General features: G+C 31.2%; 1 protein-coding gene across 1 annotated transcript; it reads right to left on the bottom strand.

Moving 5' to 3' along the window:
* Positions 1 to 267: 267 nt before the first annotated feature.
* Positions 268 to 4,052, bottom strand: LOC139855217 (monosaccharide-sensing protein 2-like). The gene is made up of 6 exons (XM_071844458.1): positions 3,624 to 4,052; positions 3,305 to 3,503; positions 2,552 to 3,118; positions 1,329 to 2,299; positions 1,072 to 1,259; positions 268 to 886 (listed from the first exon to the last, which is right to left on the bottom strand). Exons 2-6 carry the CDS (start codon positions 3,381 to 3,383, stop codon positions 442 to 444), a joined length of 2,250 nt encoding a protein of 749 aa, XP_071700559.1. The 5' UTR covers positions 3,384 to 3,503; positions 3,624 to 4,052; the 3' UTR covers positions 268 to 441.
* Positions 4,053 to 21,162: the final 17,110 nt, after the last annotated feature.

Below are 21,162 nucleotides of genomic sequence, written 5' to 3'. Positions count from 1 at the left end.
TGCCTTTCATTGTATTTTCGGATCATTCATCTCTTTAATGAAATGATTCTTAAGTAGCAAATATATCTTAAGACCATATGTAATGCAGCGTGATAAGTCAAATTTTACCTCCATCACCCACGAGTAAGACAAGAATGAATGTCATGTTCATCCTCATTAATGTAACGCCCAGGCTAAAACGGGTCATGTCTAGTCAGGTTGACCCGCAAACAATTACTTTATTGGTGCTGACTATTATTACCATTCTGTGTAAGTAAAGATATAATGTAGTAGAATCAACCACAAAATTACAGACTAAATTTTTAAATTACATTTTTCAATCACATGACAACAAAATTTAAAACCAAAACCAAAAACGTCAAAAAAGAAAAAAAGAAAGAAAACCCAAATGACAAACAAAAACTTTGATTGATGGTAGCAAGAAAGTCGATAATTAATCATTTAATTGTTCTTGGCAGCTGCAGCCTGTTTTGCACCAACAGCGAAGAACTCTGTAATAACTTCAAGTGGCATTCCTTTAGTTTCTGGGACCTTCAAGAAAACAAACACCCATGCGATGACACATACAATGGCATACAATCCAAAAACACCCGAGAGACCAATGGAAGTTAGCAAGACGGGAAGAGAGTAAGTAACAATGATGTCACAGATCCAGAATGTGAGGGCACAAATGGCAATGCATAGTCCACGCACTCGAGTTGGGAATATCTCTGCACAAAGAATGTTTGGAATTGGACCAAATCCCATGACAAAACAACAAAAATACACCACGACGCTAGCTGTTGAGATGGCTGCATTCACCATGCTCCCAAAGTTTATTACACTTCCAACAACCAAGATTACAAGGGTCAAAATCAACACTGGAATTGTAGTCAACAGCAGACTCCTGCAGTAAATTAATAAATATATATAAATTCAGATAATGTTTCTCAAACCACCATTTCTTCAAACTTAAAATCAATGTCAGGTATAAAATAAAAAATATATATATATAATTTAATTTAATATGGAGTAATAAAAAAAAAAAAAAAAAAGTAGAATTATAAACAGCAGAAAGTAAAGTAGTTACACCTTCTCCCGGAGATGTCCATGAGCCTCATGGCGACAGCAATGCAGGGAAGCATTAACAAAGTAGTGATGCAGCTTATAAGTAGAGATGATGAGGTTGAACTTATGCCCAGATTTGACAAAAGAACACCAACACCTGCCTCCTCAAGAATCTGAGGCGTGTAGTAAAGAACTCCATTGATGCCTGAGAACTGCATGCATGCAAACAGTAAAGTAAGATTAATATTTTCATTTCTTGTCTAAAAAAAGAAACAAAATACCTGTTGAAGAATCTGAAGACCAACACCAACAAAGAGTGCATGTTTGACTCCGGGTTCAAAAAGATCCTTCCAGCTGGGGCCTTTGATTTCAGATGGGTGAACCATAGCTGGTCCCACTGGATGCTGATCGACAAGATCCTTAGAGTAAAGTGCAGGTTGACTAACCAAAGCTGCAGCCTGGAAGACATCATCACCATCTGTGACCATGTCACCACCAGCACCGCCAGCAATAGAAATTAAAGAGCCGCGTTGAGATCCAGTACCACCAACACCACCAGCTTCTTGATGCAAATAGATTCTTTTAAACCCTCCTTCTTTCTTTCCATCTTCCCCTTGCCTTTCTGTCCACTGCCATGCAAGCTGCCAACCACCACCAATTCCTGTGCTACTCACACCACCACCACCACCACCAGCGCTTTGCACAATACTACTACCACACAAAGCAGCAGCAGCAGGCTGAATCATGTCTTTCTCTATACTGGTCGTTTGCCGGGAAATCAATGGAGAATGCAAATTATTATCATCAGAATCATTCCCACCAGCATCATCAGATCCACCATACTCATCACCTTCTCTACCACCCGTACTTTCTTCCTCCCATTCCTCCTCCTCCATTTCGTGTTTGGTTTGGTTTCCAGTAACACTAAACATGCTTCCAAAGTGTGGAAATAGCATGCTTCCTTTGCTACCACCACCAGCATCTGGTAGCCTTTCATGGACACTTCCAAACAGGGTCACAAGTGGGTCCATAAGAGGCACACTTGCGTTTATAGTACTTCCTTGACGAGATGCAATACCAAGCATACTCTGTCCAGTCACGGGTCGTGCAATCCACGAGACCCCGGCTTCATGACCGTACAGCTTGACTTTGTCTTGATCTTGTTCAAGATCATTTGCAGGGCCAATTATGTATTCTTCTATAGATGTTTCACCCCCCACTCCAAGGCCTTCAACTAGTAAAGCCATCTCACCTATCATATCATCATATCATATTAAACATTAAAGCATTAGAAAATATCTACAAAAAAAAAAAATGTACGGTCATGTTTGTAGAAGAAATCAGGATGTGGCCGTATAAGTTATCAAGACATAACCAAATCTAATCTAATAAAAAGAGTAAAAATTGGTACATTTGGTTGGTTTCACAAGACATTAATAATTTTAATAGAGTAATAAATTAGCAAAGGAAGATTGAATGAAAGAAGTAAGTTAGTTTGGCCTGCCTGAGACGTCTTGTCTGCCGCGTAGCCTCTGCAGAACCTGTTTGGCTTCTTGCATTCTTCCTTTGCTAACAAGCCACCTTGGAGACTCGGGCAAGAAAAATATGGTAACAAGTAAATAAATAAGTGATGGGATGGATAGAACACCAAGCATCAACCTCCAATTAGGTGACTCCATTAATGACATCCCAAACACCATGCAGTAGGACAAGAACATCCCACCTGAACCAGTAAACTGAGGCAATGTATTCAGAGACCCTCTTATTTCAGGAGGTGCAGTTTCTGATATATAAACAGGTACAAGAGTAACAGCCAACCCAATACCAAATCCGTCTAATAACCGACCCAACAAAAGTATGTAAACATTGGGTGACCATAACATAACAAGACCGCTAACAAAGTAGAGGACGGAAGAGATGATGAGCATCGGACGTCGACCAAGCCAATCTGAAATTCCACCCGAACAAGTCGTAACCAAGGTTGCCCCAATCAGTGAGGTAGCCACAATTAGACCTTCCATAGTCGGCTCACTTTCCAACTTGAACTCTTTCTTTATGTATAGCACAGCCCCTGAATATATTACATAATAATTGCAAACAAAAAATCAGTTTTCATCTTAGCATAAGATCCGGTATTTACTTATTTATTTATTTATTTATTTAGCTTTAGATAATTATAATTATAAGCTAGTTTGCAGGAACATAAACAACATTTTAGATAGATTTTAGAATAAGACTAAGTACAGATAGAGTGTACCTGCTATAGTGGCGTTATCCCATCCTTGAAGTAAGTTACCAACAGCAGCAGCAACAGCCACAAGCACAGCTCCACTCATCCTTTTATTTTTACTCTACAATATTTTGCTTGATTAATAATAATAATAATATTAATTGATTGATTGATATAATCTTCTCTTCTCTTCTCTTCTCTTCTCTTCTCTTGTTTAATTAAGAAGCTGCACAAAAAGTACATATATAATACTCCGTATAATAATATATATGCTACTCTAGTAGTGTTCAGCTAATAAGTGTGTATTACAAAATCAATTTAATTTCCAAGTTAGAAGGGTAGTTACCAAAAACTGAAGTTGGAATCGACGATGAACAAAACCCAGATCTATCTAAGATTCATTCATATATTAATTAAGAACTTCATGTTGTGATTGATACTGGCAAGAAAACAAGCAACCAATAGTAAACTAAACCCTCCTAATGAGATATGAGTGAAGGAAGTCGGATCAGTTTCTGAACTCAAATGAAACAATATCAAGAGATCGTCATTGTCATCATGATTGTAATTGTAATTGTAATTGTAATTGTAATTGAATAGTGTCCGAAACAAATCAAGTAATGATGACAAAAATCAAATAGAAACCACCTCCTTGCTGCTGCTTCATTCGAGTTGATAGATCTATCACCCAATAATTAGCAAAACGAGGAATGAAAGACAACAAGCAAAGCGACATATATAATATAATATATATATATACTATAGAGACTGAGAAAGTACATACAACGAACAACAATTGAAATTATGTTGACAAAACTAAACTACTCGATTTTTTATAAGCTATAAGGGACTAAAGTTGTTTGTTTTATATAACTTCAGGGACTGTTTATTCATTCATTCTAATTTAGACTCGACCGTCCCTTTTTGCTTTCATAACAGCCGTTGAATGAGCGACACATATTATTAAAATTATTACTCCATTATTATTATTATATTAATATTAATATTAATATTAATTAATATTAATATTAATATTAATATTAATATTAATATTAATTACCAGATTATGAGATGATTATTATAACTAGCTAGATAGATATTAGACCACTCCTTACGGTTATTATAACTAGCTAGATATTAGAACACTCCCTACAGCTGGCTACCCGTTAGTTACCCAAGAGCTAGTTATCCGTTTTAATTATCCGTTTTCACAATGGATTTAACTGAGGTATGAGGCTTAATTATAGAATTTATGCGTCCCAATGACTTTTTATTGTTTGGACTTGATGCTTTAATGCTTGTACGTTGTATATTAAGAGGGATATTGTTTTAGTCATGATATTGAGCATTCAGTTATGGGTTAGTTATAGAATATTGGTGTTGGTGTGTCGCTGATGTGGAAGGTTAAGATAATGAATATTTTAGTTACGATACAGAGTGATCTTAGTAACAAGTTTTGGGTCACGTTGTGACGGTGGACCTTTTATTTTTGAGATACAATTTTTTTTCTAAGTATATGTTTTTAAGAAAAGGTTGACGTTTTTTCATTTCGATTATATACAAACTACTTATATATACGATTAATGTGGGTAAAAAGAAAAAAATTGTTAATAAAATTGAAAAAAAAGTTTGAAAAGCAGCTAAGAAACCGTAAAAAATAAAAAAATAAAAAAAAGAAAGTTGTTAAAAAATCATCCAGAAATTCGTTAAAAAGTTGTTTAAAAATTGTTCAAAGTTGTTGATATTGCTCGAATTATACACGTTTTACTTAGCAATATCTACCTCATTACATTCGGTTTTGAGGATCATTGGGCCCAAAAGATGGTTATTTGTGCAAAAGTGTCGGTTCAAGGCTAAAAGCTCATATTGGTGTAAAATTGACCAAAAATCTAACCTATTTATTGATCAAAGTGCAAGGCATGATTCAAAGTGAAAAGGGATTGCAAAATGGACAATTCCAAGTGAAAAATCAAGATTTTGGAAGTGCAGTATAGTGGTGCGGCGCACCAGGTTCAAAAAGCGGCGCACCTTAACACTAAAATCCCAAATTTCAAATTCAGAAGTTCAGGATAAATTTTCAAGCTACAAGGTGCGGCACACCACCTTAAGGGTGCAGCGCATCTGTAGTGACCCGAACTTTTCCATGATTATATATATATATATATATATATATATATATATATATATATATATATATATATATATATATTAAATGAAAACTATATTTGCATGATTGAATGTTTTCAACATGTTAAGCAATCAAACTTGTTAAGACTTGATTAATTGAAATAGGTTTCATGTAGACAATTGACCACCCAAATTGACCGGCGATTCACGAACGTTAAAACTTGTAAAAACTATATGATGATATATATATATGGATATACATATATATATATATAGTTAACATGATATTATGATAAGTACGTATCTCATTAGGTATATTAACAATGAGTAGGGATGGCAATGGATCGGACATGGATCGGGTGAGGTCGTATCCATATTCATATCCATTTATTTTTTTTACTTTCCATCCATCCATATCCATATCCGCCGGGTGAAGCGGGTTAATGGATAATTATCCATATCCGTTTAAATTTATTTTATTTTGAACAATTATAAGCGGTGGTTCACTATATACTATCAAAAGTAATATTTTTAATAGTTTATGCGACCGAAAGTCACATTTTACTAATCTATATAACAAATATTCAATAGATAACCTATTAAACGTGTAAAGATATCGACATGTAAGTTGCTTACTTTTAGTTACATGAAATCACATTTGAACCACCAAAGTACGATAAATACATTTGATTATTTAAACAAAACAAAATATAAGAAGAAAGTTATATTTTTAGAGAAAATATAAAGAAAGATGAATATGAATATAATTAATGAAATATCACTACATAAATGATACTAATTTGAGTGATAAATTTATATATTTAGTTATTTCGGGTGAAAGCAGGTTCATCCATGGATGAAATTTATTCATCCACATACATATCCATATCCATTTAGATCGTCCATATCCACGAATAATCGGGTGGATCGGATGGATATCCACTGGATCAGGTATCCATTGCCATCCCTAACAATGAGTTATATACATAAAAATGAGACTACTAAGTTAAGAAACTCGAAACGATATATATAACGATTATCGTTATAACAACGTCTTACTAAATACATATGTATCATATTAAGATATTGTTACACTATATTTAACATGATAAACTGATAATTATATATATCATTAAGTATGTTAACAATGAACTACATATGTAAAACAAGACTACTAACTTAAGAATTTCGAAACGAGACATATATGTAACGATTATCGTTGTAACGACATTTTAATGTATATAAATCATATTAAGATATATTCATACATCATAATATCATGATAATGTAATAATTTAACATCTCATTAGATATAATAAACAATGGGTTAACAACATTAAATGAGATCGTTAACTTAAAGGTTTCAAAACAACACTTACATGTAACGACTAACGATGACTTAACGACTCAGTTAAAATGTATATATATGTAGTGTATTAAGATGTATTAATATACTTTTGGAAGACTTCAAGACACATATCAAAATACTTGTACTTAACAAAATTGGTTACAATTGCATTCTCATACATTTTCATCAAGAATTCTACTCGTATTCGTTCGGTACTCGTACTCGTACAATACCCAGCTTCTAATTGTATATACTATTGGTATATACATTCAATGATCAGCTCTTAGTAGCCCTTAATGAGTCATCAAACATGTTGGAACCATCATTTGGCAACTAGCATGAAATATCTCACAAAATTACAAAAGTATTATAAATCATTCATGAATTATTTACAAGAAAACAAACTTACACATCCTTTATATCTAATCCATATACCAACAACCAAAAACACATACAAACACTTTCATTCTTCAATTTTCTTCATCTAATTAATCTCTCTCAAGTTCTATCTTCAAGTTCTAAGTGTTCTTCATAAATTCTATAAGTTCTAGTTTCATAAAATCAAGAATACTTTCAAGTTTGCAAGTCTACTTCCAAGCTTTCAAATCCATTCCAAGTAATCATATAAGATCAAGAAACATTTGTTATTTATAGTAGGTTATCTTTCTTATTCAAGGTAATACTCATATTCAAACTTTGATTCAATTTCTATAACTATAAACTATCTTAATTCGAGTAAAAATCTTACTTGAACTTGTTTTCGTGTCATGATTCTACTTCAAGAACTTTCAAGCCATCCAAGATCCTTTGAAGCTAGATCATTTATTATCACTTCCAGTAGGTTTACCTACTAAACTTGAGGTAGTAATGATGTTCATAACATCATTCGATTCATATATACATAACTATCTTATTCGATGATTTAAACTTGTAATCACTAGAACATAGTTTAGTTAATTCTAAACTTGTTCGCAAATAAAGTTAATCCTTCTAACTTGACTTTTAAAATCAACTAAACACATGTTCTATATCTATATGATATGCTAACTTAATGATTTAAAACCTGGAAACACGATGAACACCGTAAAACCGCACATACGCCGTCGTAGTAAAACCGCGGGCTGTTTTGGGTTTGATAATTAAAAACTATAATAAACTTTGATTTAAAAGTCGTTCTTCTGGGAAAATGATTTTTATTATTAACATGAAACTATATTCAAAAATCATGGTTAAACTCAAAGTGGAAGTATGTTTTTCAAAATGGTCATCAAGACGTCGTTCTTTCGACTGAAATGACTACCTCTTACAATATTGACTTGTAACCTGTATTTTCGACTATAAACTTATACTTTTTCTGTTTAGTTTCATAAATTTCAGTTCATTATGAAACCATAGCAACTTGAATCACTCAAAACGGATTTAAAACGAAGAAGTTATGGGTAAAACAAGATTGGATAATTTTGCTTGTTGTAGCTACGTGAAATTTGTAAAAAATCTATACAAATCATAACTTAACTAACTTATATTGTATTATACATGTATTCTAACATATATTATGTAATCTTGGGATACCATAGACACGTATACAATATTTTGACATATCATATCGACCCACCTATATATATTATTTGGGAACAACCATAGACACTCTATATGCAGTAATGCTTGAGTTAGCTATACAGGGTTGAGGTTGATTCCAAAATAATATATATACTTTGAGTTTTGATCTAGCCTGAGAGTTGTATACGCTGGGTCGTGGATTGATTCGAGATAATTTATATTGATTTATTTCTATACATCTAACTGTGGACAACTAGTTGTAGATTACTAACGTTGGACTGCTAACTTAACAAACTTAAATTGTTAAAATGTAATAAAAAATGTTGTGAATATATTTCGATCATACTTTGATATATATGTATATATTCGTTATAGGTTCGTGAATCGACCCGTGGCCAAGTCTTATTTTCTTGACGAAGGAAAAATCTGTGAAAGTGAGTTATAGTCTCATTTTTACTATCTAATATTTTTGAGATGAGAATACATGCAGTTTTGAAAATGATTTACAAAATAGACACAAGTATTGAAACTACATTCTATGTTGAATCGTTATACCGGATATCGCCCTTGTTGAACTTGGTAGCCTAAGAATTGGTGTTTATTATAATTGCCACCAATTGACGTGAATCCTAAAGATAGATCTATGGACTTTGACACGCCCCAGTCAGAGAATTTGAACTGCTTTAGTACTTCGATATATATATGGGGATATTCTAGATGCATTTTGTTAATGTCGATTACCAGGTGTTCAACCATATGAATGATTTTTATGCAGATTACATGTTATTGAAAGATAAAATCTTGTGGTCTATTATTACAATTTGATATATAGGTTAAACCTATAACTCACCAACATTTTTGTTGACGTTTAAAGCATGTTTATTCTTAGGTGATTATTAAGAGCTTCCGTTGTTGCATGTTAATTTATGGACAAGAGTTGGAGTCAGCATGCTTGTATAATATTGTTTAAAAACTGCATTCGAAGACATATATTGTCGTGTAATATGATTGTAAACCATTATGTAATGGTCGTGTGAAAACGCTATATTTTAGATTATCATCATTTGATAATCGTCATAATATTTTAAAGGTTATGGTTTGTTTTAAAAATTGAATGCAGTCTTTGAAAAACACCTCATATAGAGGTCAAAAACCTCGCAAAGAAATCAATTAATATGAAACGTTTATAATTAATATGAACGGGACATTTCAGTTGGTATCCGAGCGTTGGTCTTAGAGAACCAGAAAATTGCATTAGTGTGTCTTACCGAGTTTGTTAGGATGCATTAGTGAGTCTGGACTTCGACCGTATTTTTTTTTTTAAAACGATTGCTTAACACTTTTTGTTGGAAACTATATATTATTAACATATAAATATTATGTGATATATTAATCTCTTAACGTGTTTGATATTGTGCGATAGATGTCTACCTCTAGTACAAATCCCATCGACTCATCTAATAATAATGAAGAGTCGAATATATTTTGGGAAGATTCACAAATTCCCGAGGAAGAACCGGAAGAGGAGGAACCGGAAGAGGAGGAACAGGAAGAAGAGGAACCGGAAGAAGAAGAGGTTCCGGAGGAAGAAATATTAATAACTACAGAAAAACGGTTAAATAAAAGAAAATCCTCAACCAATGGACCAAAGTTAAAAATGGTCAATGGTATTTCCGCCGAGAAAGCAAAATATTGGGAAAATTACCAATTTTCTGATGAATCGGATCCCGATGAGGATTCCGATGATGTTATAGAAATTACCTCGACCCAAATTGAAAAAGCAAAAGAAAATAATAAGGGAAAAGGCATCAAAATAGAGAAACCTAATTCCAACCCCGATGAACTCTATGTTAACATGAAATACCCTGATGGGGTGTACCGTAAACACCCGTATTTCTTAAACTTTCACTATAACCCGGGAACATCTAAGCCACCAGGTTTTTCTAAACCATTTGTGAAAATGACGGCTCGCATTAGAGGAGCACCATATATCCCTAGGAAGTTAGCAAAACGAACCAAGTCCGAGGAGGAAGAAATGAGTGAGTCGGAATAAAGAGTTGTAATCATGTTGTGTAATATATGTATTGTAGCGTGCTTGTATTTTTATGTTATATGTAAAAATTGCTTGAATTGTTTGTTAATTATCTTTTACAAATCTAATCCTTGTCTATTTTACAGTATAAAACACACAATGGACGTTAAGGATAGACAACCAAAAATTTTAGAAGACCTATCAGGGGATATGATTGATGAAATCTTGTCTAGAGTCAGTCAGAATTCATCGGCACAATTATTTACGGCGAAATTAGTTTGCCGAACATTTAAAAGACGTTCCAGGAATGCCTTAGTTAATAAAAGGCTTTCCTTTGATAGATGGGGTATATCACATTGGGGAGACCATGAGTTACGCCATGTTTTCTTTAAAGCATTGAATGCGGGGAACCCAGATGCAATTTTACGCTACGGGTTGAGAGCCTATTTTGACTCTACCTATCCCAATATAGGACTTCGTTCTTTAGAAAGAGCTTCAAACATGCAACATAAAGAAGCATGTTATGTCTACGGGTTAGTAATGTTCGCCTCTCACCAAATTGAGAAAAAGAACATAGGATTGCAACTACTAAATAAAACATTCCCACAAGTGATGGATTCGGTAGTTGGGGTGAGAAACAAGGTTTTTAGATTGTTAAGGGGCTGTTGGGCATTACATAACCCCCGTACTTTTGACGACGTTACAACATGCTGCCTAGCCAATGGTCACAACGGTTATTTTCCACAAGACCAAGGATGGAAAATAATAATAATAAAACCCGAATGCATGACTTGTTTCTGGACTTATGAATTACGTGTCTTTATTGTCTTTGCTGAACGACTTGCGTATTAACTAGAACTGTCTTCACAACTACCTTGTATCAAAGTTATTGTGTACTATATTTCATACTATATGTATAATAGCGGTATTGTAAGTTTGTAAAAATTGTATAAAAGTTTGAACGCGAAATATTATGATCAGTTTTTCATATAGAATTGTAGTAGTTGAATGGTATATTAGCTACTAAGTATGAACTTAACGGGTAGGTAGTACCCGAATTAAAACTTATAAAACACTAATATGAAGAAAAAGCTTTTATAAATAAGTTCATATTTTGCTACGAAATACTATTAACTACTCTTAATATTCTATATGATTAACTTAATTCTTTTGGCTATTTTTGAAGGAAATGGTACCAACTACTCAACACACCATGAATATGAGCGAAGAAGAATTCCGTACCTTTCTTGCTGCGAACATAGCCGTAGTGCAGGCCGCGATGCAAAATAACAACAATAACTTCGGATCTAGCAGTGGAACTAATTCCACAAGAAATCGTGTAGGATGCTCCTATAAAGAATTCACTGCCTGTAAACCTTTGGAATTTGATGGAACCGAAGGACCAATTGGATTGAAACGGTGGACCGAGAAGGTTGAATCGGTGTTTGCCATAAGTAAATGTACTGAAGAAGACAAAGTAAAGTACGCTACGCATACCTTCACGGGTACTGCATTAACATGGTGGAACACCTACCTCGAGCAGGTGGGACAAGATGCTGCTTACACACTACCGTGGTCAGCATTCAAGCACTTGATGAATGAGCAGTATCGTCCCAGAAACGAGGTCAATAAGCTCAAGGTAGAGCTTAGAGGGTTACAAACACAAGGATTTGATATTAACACGTACGAACGAAGATTCACAGAGTTGTGCCTATTGTGTCCGGGAGCGTTCGAAGATGAAGAAGAGAAAATCGACGCATTTGTAAAAGGGTTACCAGAAAGGATTCAAGAAGACGTGAATGTGACGACCCGGAAATTTCCGACTAAATTTAAACTTTAATCTTTATATGTTTCCGACACGATAAGCAAAAGTCTGTAATGTTGAATCTCAAATATTTTGAAATGATTTTACCCTTTGATTGTTTCCGACGATTCACGAACCATTATTTATAAATAAATACATATATGTATATAAATGTAGGTATATATATATATATATATATATATATATATATATATATATATATATATATATATATATATATATATATAATAATAATAATTGGAATTAATAAAATGTATTCTTTGAAATTTAAAATGTAAAATAATAACTAAGTTACTATTTATATATATAAATATAAATTCTATACATAACTAATATTGTATGTAAATTATAATATATATAAAATGTATAACTATAAATCATTTAGGATATATATATATATATATATATATATATATATATATATATATATATATATATATATATACATACATATACATATACATATTATTATGAATCTATATATAATCTCTATTTATAGTTATTAACATTTTGTAATATTTAACATATATATATTACAATATAATATATATTATAAAAAGATATAATTAAAAAGTGTAAAATATTAAATTATAAGTTAAAATATAGTTAATACATTAATTGTTATTATAATTATTATTAGCATCATTAAAATTATAAACATAAAGCTTGTTACATGTAATTTATTATGTTATTATTAGAATTATTATGATTAAGATTATTATTATTATTATTACGAAAATAATACAAACTACTATTACTATGATTAATATTAGTATTAGTATCATTGTAGACATATTATTATTATTAATATTAACCAAGGTATTATTATTAAGATTACCATTAGCAGAGAACTTACGATTTAGTTATTGTTATAAGTATTATCCTTACTAATATCATTACTATAATTATTATTATTATCAGTATGGTTACCATTATAATCAAATACGATTTCTATTACGTTTTATTACTTTGATATTATTAATAAATGATAAATGATATTATTATTTTTATTATTATTAATTGTATTCTTACTATTAATTAATAAAAATTTATAGTTGTTTATTATTATCATATTTACGTATGGGATATAATAATCCATTAAGGAGTCACGAGAAGATTTAAAGGGTTCCTTTATTTGTTTCATATCCCTATCTAGTTTGTTTTTTTGTTTTTGTTTTTTTTCTTCTCCCACTCTAATCCTGTCGAGCACCCTTCTCCCTCAAAACATCTGAACAAAATTTTTATTTGATTTAAACTGAACGTTCTTACATCATCATATTCAATTACCACAATTATTATCTGTATTTGTTAAATTTATACCGAAGAACATTCGGTATATCTGTTCTTTTTCATTTTTATCAATATCACGATTTTGTAACGATTTTAGAAATCTAAAAATGCAGAAGTATCCTAAATCATGTCTAGAATGTATCCTCAAATTCGCAGGTCTTAATTCGTAATATTATGCTCGAATTCGAAGAGTCAATTTTCAAACTTAAAAAGTCAAAACTTTGTTCTTAAATCAAATTTGAGTTTTCTGGTCGGATTTAAGTTCAATTGATAATTTACGAAGTTTCTAGGAAGGATTTTGAACCTATTTCATGTTATAAGATTTACCTAATTCATTCTAGACATCGAAGTTAATTTTTTTTTTAAAAAAGCTGTAGCGACAGTAAGATGGATGCTGTTCGATTTTTTTTCATTCTTCTAGTTCACGATCACAATTCTTTTATTTTATAATTGTTACAAGTCATAAACAAGAATACAAATTCGTTTTTTTTTTTAGTTATTAGGATTTATTCTGGTTACGAACGAGTTACAGTTAAGGAAGAAGAAGGATAACGGTTTTATACGAGTTATATAAAATTAAAAAGGAGTTTAGATCAGAAAAACAAAACACAGACGATTGGTTAAGGGCGTTAGCGTGTATACGAGAGGTCTCGGGTTCGATTCCAGGCGAGGACATCTATTTTTTTTGGGACTCTTTCCCTTGTGAGGTAGTTCTTATTAAAAATTTATTATTATTATTATTATTATTATTATTATTATTATTATTATTATTATTATTATTATTATTATTATTATTATTATCATTATGACCGAATCATTATAATTATTATTGTTATTAACATTATCATAAGTGTTATTATATAAATTAAAAAAAAATCTTTATTATAATTATCGTTAACAGTAAAAAAAACCTGCACTTTAAAGCATGTTTATTCTCAGGTACGAAAGAAATCTTCCGCTGTGCATTTGTTCATCTTAGAGATATTACTTGGAGTCATTCATAACATATTTCAAAAGACGTTGCATTCGAGTCATTGAGTTCATCAAGATTATTATTAAGTCAACTATAGTTAGATATATTATGAAATGGTATGCATGCCGTCAACTTTCAATGTAATGAAAGATTGTCTTTTCAAAAATGAATGTAATGTTTGTAAAATGTATCATATAGAGGTTAAGTACCTCGCGATGTAATCAACTGTTGTGAATCGTTTATAATCGATATGGACTTCGTCCGGATAGATTAGGACGGGTCCTTTCAGTTGGTATCAGAGCGGTGGTCGTAGCGAACCAGGTCTTGCATTAGTGTGTCTAACTAGGAGTTGTTAGGATGCATTAGTGAGTCTGGACTTCGACTTAATAGTTGTTAGGTTACTTTAAGGAGTCTGGACTTGAACCTGGTCTGCATGTCAAAAGTTTTGCTTATCATTTCGTGTCGAAAATTACCTGTTTATCATTCTTAGAGAATCACTTGTTTATCATTCTTAGTCTAGACACGTTTTACTGCATTGACTGCATGAATAGTGTATAGACAAAAATTCATATCTTAGCGTATCTGCTACTTCATATCTTAGCGTATCTGTTACTGTAACTTTGTCTGACATATTCCGTAGATTCCTCCGTAACTTATGGGATTTTAGTATTATATATGCATATGTAAATTATGTATTGCAGGGTACTAATCTACATCCTATAATCTATTTCTTATCGAAAATCCTTCATCTGATCGTACGAGATGAATACTGCAACCAGTTCGAGTCCCTCAGATTCCAATAGCTATTCCGATAGTTATTCCGACAGCTATTCCGACATAGATGTTCACCTAAGCTCCGAAAACAGCGTCATCGGCATGAATCAACCAATCAGCCATTATCAATTCATCTGATGGGTTCGTAGTCAACTTAATTAATGGAAACGTGCAAAAGGTAATCCCTTCCACCAACCGAATTCACCTCTTAACAATGAACCTGAAGCGTTTACCGGCGAACCTGTTCGAAACACCATTTTCAATCTCATTTTCAGGGTAACTCGACAAGATTATATTCTATCCACAATTCTGAACCTTATTCATCCGCTCGTTCCGACCGACAATCATCCTGAAGTAATAAGTCAACGAACTTCGCGCTCGAATAATCAATTCGGAGAATATGGTGCAAAATGTACCAGTTTCAGCGACATCACCGGCACCAACAGTACCATCAATAACAGCACCAGTACCATCAACAATCCATGCTTCAATATCATCATCTGTACTTTGAGTATGATCTTCGTTCTACGTATCGTTCTACCTCATTTATCTTCGTTCGACATGGCGAATATGTAATCTCTAAAGTTTTAGAGATTATTTATTCTAGTTCCAACCGAAAAGCAAATGAGTTTAATATCTTATTAACTCATTAAATCCATGAATACATCTGAAGAAAATATATATGTATATATGTTTTCATAAAGATTGTAATTAAAAATTCTTTTGTACAAACTGTCAATGGTGAAAATATTTTAATGGGTAGGTAATACCCGAGGAATATTTAGATTCCACATTAATAAGTTACAATGTACACTCTTCGAATCTGATTCAATGGTCATTTAATATCCTATTTACATTCACCGATATACAAATCTGTTCACCACAGAGTAACCATATCCATCCAATTTCATATTTGGATTTTGATTTATCAGAATCCAACAAGTGGCATAATGAAGAAAATATTAGACAAAATAAAATTTGTTAGAAACAAACAAATTAACTATGAGAAATTTTGTTAAGAATCCACGCTAACTGTTCCTAGCTAATTGTTCCCAGCTAACTGATTACATTTTATTTATCGCAATTTAATTATCGCAATTTACATTCTCGCAATTTTATTTACCGTCATTTAATTTCTGTTAATTACTTTACGCATTTTATTTATCGTCATTTAATTTCTGTATTTATTTTTCGCACTTTAAATATCAGGACAAGTATACAAGGTTTTGACATATCATATCGACGCATTTATATATATTATTTGGAATAACCATAGACACTCTATATGCAGTAATGATCGAGTTCTCTATACAGGGTTGAGGTTGATTCTCAAATAATATATATAATTTGAGTTGTGATCGAGTCTGAGACGAATACGGGTCACGATATGTATTAATTAATTCGAATATTATATATTAAACTATATATGAATTATTGAATTGCTAACTGTGGACTATCAACTGTGGACTACCAACATTGGACAATTAAAATGAACTAAAATATTGACTATAACATATGAAACTAAACAATTCTTCAAGTTTGCCACTTGATTTCATCTTAAACCTTAATTGTACCTTGACGATTCCAATCTGCATTCAAACTTTCATAATTCTTGAAAACACCTCAATCGATAGGATGAATCAACCGCACTTCATCTACGGAAGGAAAGATTTGTGCATATAGTTATGCACCTGAGAAACTCTCGGCAACTGAGTAAAAGTTTAACACGTAGCCGCATCAGATCCTTTGGCATTTATTAGCAAAAAATAACTTTGCGATCCCTTTTCAAGGTAGCAAATTTTGTCACAGCTTCAACAAATCAACTTCAACTTTTCGTTCGAAACAACCTTATTATCACCTTGACTTATATGTATGTTCTTTTATTGTTACCGGGGAACCTTTTATATTTCACCATATTACCATCGACGTTTAATCATCTAAAAACACAATTCTCTTGAAATCATCTCAGAACAATAACCAATGATTCAGATATGGTAGCAGTAAATGTAGAGGAATCGGCAATCAGTATTTTAAAAACTCACATCATATCTACATCAACATTTATATGTATGACATTTATCTCTTAGAATTATGATCTCTCATTCTGAAATTCTGAAAAGCACTCAGTCACAAATCAATATTATGAATGTTGAAAAAGTTGAATGAAGCAGCAGAAATCATAGACAACCGTAAATGACCTTAATCATCGGAAGTTTGATGATAAAGAATAGTATGTTGGAAAAGCTCAGAAAAGTTGGAACTGGAAAACGGATTGAGCTAACCACGAAGGGGACCAAGGACAAATACAAGGACAAAACCCTATATTCAAAGAATCCGGGTAATTCTAAATCCAATGAAATCTTTAGAGATTATTTTGCTCCGAAGTCATGTTAAAATCTTGCGGAAAATCTTTCTCTATCAATCATCGAACTTAGAAATTCCAAAATATCATCATCAATATCTTCGATATTTCTGAGGATATTTTCCAAAAATATTCTAGTCCGAAATTATATACCTCTTCGTGCTCCCTGTGTATCATTATATTGGAAATATTCAAGAGAAAAATTTAGTACCGAAAAGCAGATTATGCGAAACTATGAAGAAAGCCATGGAAAAATCACAAAGAATAAGTTTGACTTCAAAGAATCTAAATGATTCAATGTCTGCTGAAGTCTTTAGCGAATATCTTGCTCGTTACTCTAAACCCTTGCAAACAATAGTCTCCAGCATTCTCTGATCTTAGATATTCAAAGATATTATCGTATCTTTCATTATAAATATCCTCCATATTTCTGAAGATATTTTTATAATTATTCTTATCTGAAATCATTAATCTCTTCGTGCTATCAATATTACATCATATAGAAACTGTTAGTTTCTATATTCTGTAAACTTTCGAGCTTAAAATATGAATGTTATTGAAGTAATGTTGGGAACTGATGCATGAGTTAGTATAATATAATGACACTTGATCAACGTGATTATATTACAGTAAGTCATGCTGAGTTTCTAAATGGGACATGATGGTTCACAGATTATAACGTCATCATGTGCCATGTTACATAACTCTGTCATTCTGCTTAACTTCTGAACAAATCAAGAAAACATATTCTTGATAGTTCTATTCTCTGGGATTATGACGAATTTGAAAATCAAATTGTGCTATCACGTTCCTTCCTGCTTAGAACATTATAATCATTCGAAACTCCATACCTATGAATTTTGGACCGTTACTTGCGAAAAGTAAACAAAAGCATGAAGCTCTGAAATAGAAAGGGGGTATAAATCGCAGTAAATAAGAGAGCGCATTAACTGTGGATGACAATACTTATAGGAGACAGAAGCAGTAACATTGAAACATAAGGGAAGATATAAAAACCAAATAACAACACAGAAGTTACAAACCGTGGATATTAATACGAATAGCAATATAAAGACACGGTATAATTAAGAATAGTATTTCCCCAAGGCAATAGTAGAAGTAAACAGATTTTCTGGTGGAAAATTGAAAGGAAGGATGACAGATACATAGATAGGAAAATATCAAGAATCAGAACTGGATGGAGCATTTCCATAATATTTTAGAAGTAGGAATAGAGGAAGAAAGTATAGAAATGGTGAAAATTATGGAACGGGAAGAGTTTAATTTATAATGGAAATATCAGACGGATAAATCGAGGCGGATCACCGTATTTAATTATAAAGATCTTAATTTCCTTATTCACCGAAAAATCAAATCTTTAAGATTTCGAAGATTTTTTTTAAATCTTTTGAATTCTGGAATTCAACCCCCTACGCCGAAAGTTAAGACGCACCTTACTTTCTAAATTCAACTCTGACTACATCAAAAACTAAGGCGAATCTTATTTTCCTCATTACAATCTTTTGTGATAGCTTCATTCCTGCTCTTCGAATAATCGAATTATTTTATCTGTATTATTCAATAATGATAAAACTCTATTTATCAGCTCATATTCGTCAGGAAAACATATTTATTGTTAGCCATGACGACCTCACTCAAATTTCGGGACGAAATTTCTTTAACGGGTAGGTACTGTGACGACCCGGAAATTTCCGACTAAATTTAAACTTTAATCTTTATATGTTTCCGACACGATAAGCAAAAGTCTGTAATGTTGAATCTCAAATATTTTGAAATGATTTTACCCTTTGATTATTTCTGACGATTCACGAACCATTATTTATAAATAAATACATATATGTATATAAATGTTGGTATATATATATATATATATATATATATATATATATATATATATATATATATATATAATAATTGGAATTAATAAAATGTATTCTTTGAAATTTAAAATGTAAAATAATAACTAAGTTACTATTTATATATATAAATATAAATTCTATACATAACTAATATTGTATGTAAATTATAATATATATAAAATGTATAACTATAAATCATTTAGGATATATATATATATATATATATATATATATATATATACATATACATATTATTATGAATCTATATATAATCTCTATTTATAGTTATTAACATTTTGTAATATTTAACATATATATATTACTATATAATATATACTATAAAAAGATATAATTAAAAAGTGTAAAATATTAAATTATAAGTTAAAATATAGTTAATACATTAATTGTTATTATAATTATTATTAGCATCATTAAAATTATAAACATAAAGCTTGTTACATGTAATTTATTATGTTATTATTAGAATTATTATGATTAAGATTATTATTATTATTATTACGAAAATAATACAAACTACTATTACTATGATTAATATTAGTATTAGTATCATTGTAGACATATTATTATTATTAATATTAACCAAGGTATTATTATTAAGATTACCATTAGCAGAGAACTCACGATTTAGTTATTGTTATAAGTATTATCCTTACTAATATCATTACTATAATTATTATTATTATCAGTATGGTTACCATTATAATCAAATACGATTTCTATTACGTTTTATTACTTTGATATTATTAACAAATGATAAATGATATTATTATTTTTATTATTATTAATTGTATTTTTACTATTAATTAATAAAAATTTACAGTTGTTTATTATTATCATATTTACGTATGGGATATAATAATCCATTAAGGAGTCACGAGCAGATTTAAAGGGTTCCTTTATTTGTTTCATATCCCTATCTAGTTTGTTTTTTTTTGTTTTTTTTCTTCTCCCACTCTAATCCTGTCGAGCACCCTTCTCCCTCAAAACATCTGAACAAAATTTTTATTTGATTTAAACTGAACGTTCTTACATCATCATATTCAATTACCACAATTATTATCTGTATTTGTTAAATTTATACCGAAGAACAGTCGGTATATCTGTTCTTTTTCATTTTTATCAATATCACGATTTTGTAACGATTTTAGAAATCTAAAAATGCAGAAGTATCCTAAATCATGTCGAGAATGTATCCTCAAATTCGCAGGTCTTAATTCGTTATATTATGCTCGAATTCGAAGAGTCAATTTTCAAACTTAAAAAGTCAAAACTTTGTTCTTAAATCAACTTTGAGTTTTCTGGTCGGATTTAAGTTCAATTGATAATTTACGAAGTTTCTAGGAAGGATTTTGAATCTATTTCATGTTATAAGATTTACCTAATTCGTTCTAGACATCGAAGTTAATTTTTTTTTTTTAAAAAGCTGTAGCGACAGTAAGATGGATGCTGTTCGATTTTTTTTTTCATTCTTCTAGTTCACGATCACAATTCTTTTATTTTATAATTGTTACAAGTCATAAACAAGAATACAAATTCATTTTTTTTTTTAGTTATTAGGATTGATTCTGGTTACGAACGAGTTACAGTTAAGGAAGAAGAAGGAGAACGGTTTTATACGAGTTATATAAAATTAAAAAGGAGTTTAGATCAGAAAAACAAAACACAGACGATTGGTTAAGGGCGTTAGCGTGTA

The sequence above is a fragment of the Rutidosis leptorrhynchoides genome, chromosome 1 (genome assembly GCF_046630445.1).
Source record: "Rutidosis leptorrhynchoides isolate AG116_Rl617_1_P2 chromosome 1, CSIRO_AGI_Rlap_v1, whole genome shotgun sequence".
NCBI lineage: Eukaryota > Viridiplantae > Streptophyta > Magnoliopsida > Asterales > Asteraceae > Rutidosis > Rutidosis leptorrhynchoides.
This window is presented reverse-complemented; position numbering and strand designations above follow the sequence as displayed.

What these genes read in the sequence shown, in the direction of transcription:
- LOC139855217 (XM_071844458.1), bottom strand. Translation starts at nt 3,383, where the DNA reads ATGAGTGGAGCTGTGCTTGTGGCTGTTGCTGCTGCTGTTGGTAACTTA. An exon ending in GGATAACGCCACTATAGCAG is followed by an intron (nt 3,119 to 3,304) that starts GTACACTCTATC and finishes TAATATATTCAG; the next exon opens with GGGCTGTGCTATACATAAAG. An exon ending in CGGCAGACAAGACGTCTCAG is followed by an intron (nt 2,300 to 2,551) that starts GCAGGCCAAACT and finishes ATGATATGATAG; the next exon opens with GTGAGATGGCTTTACTAGTT.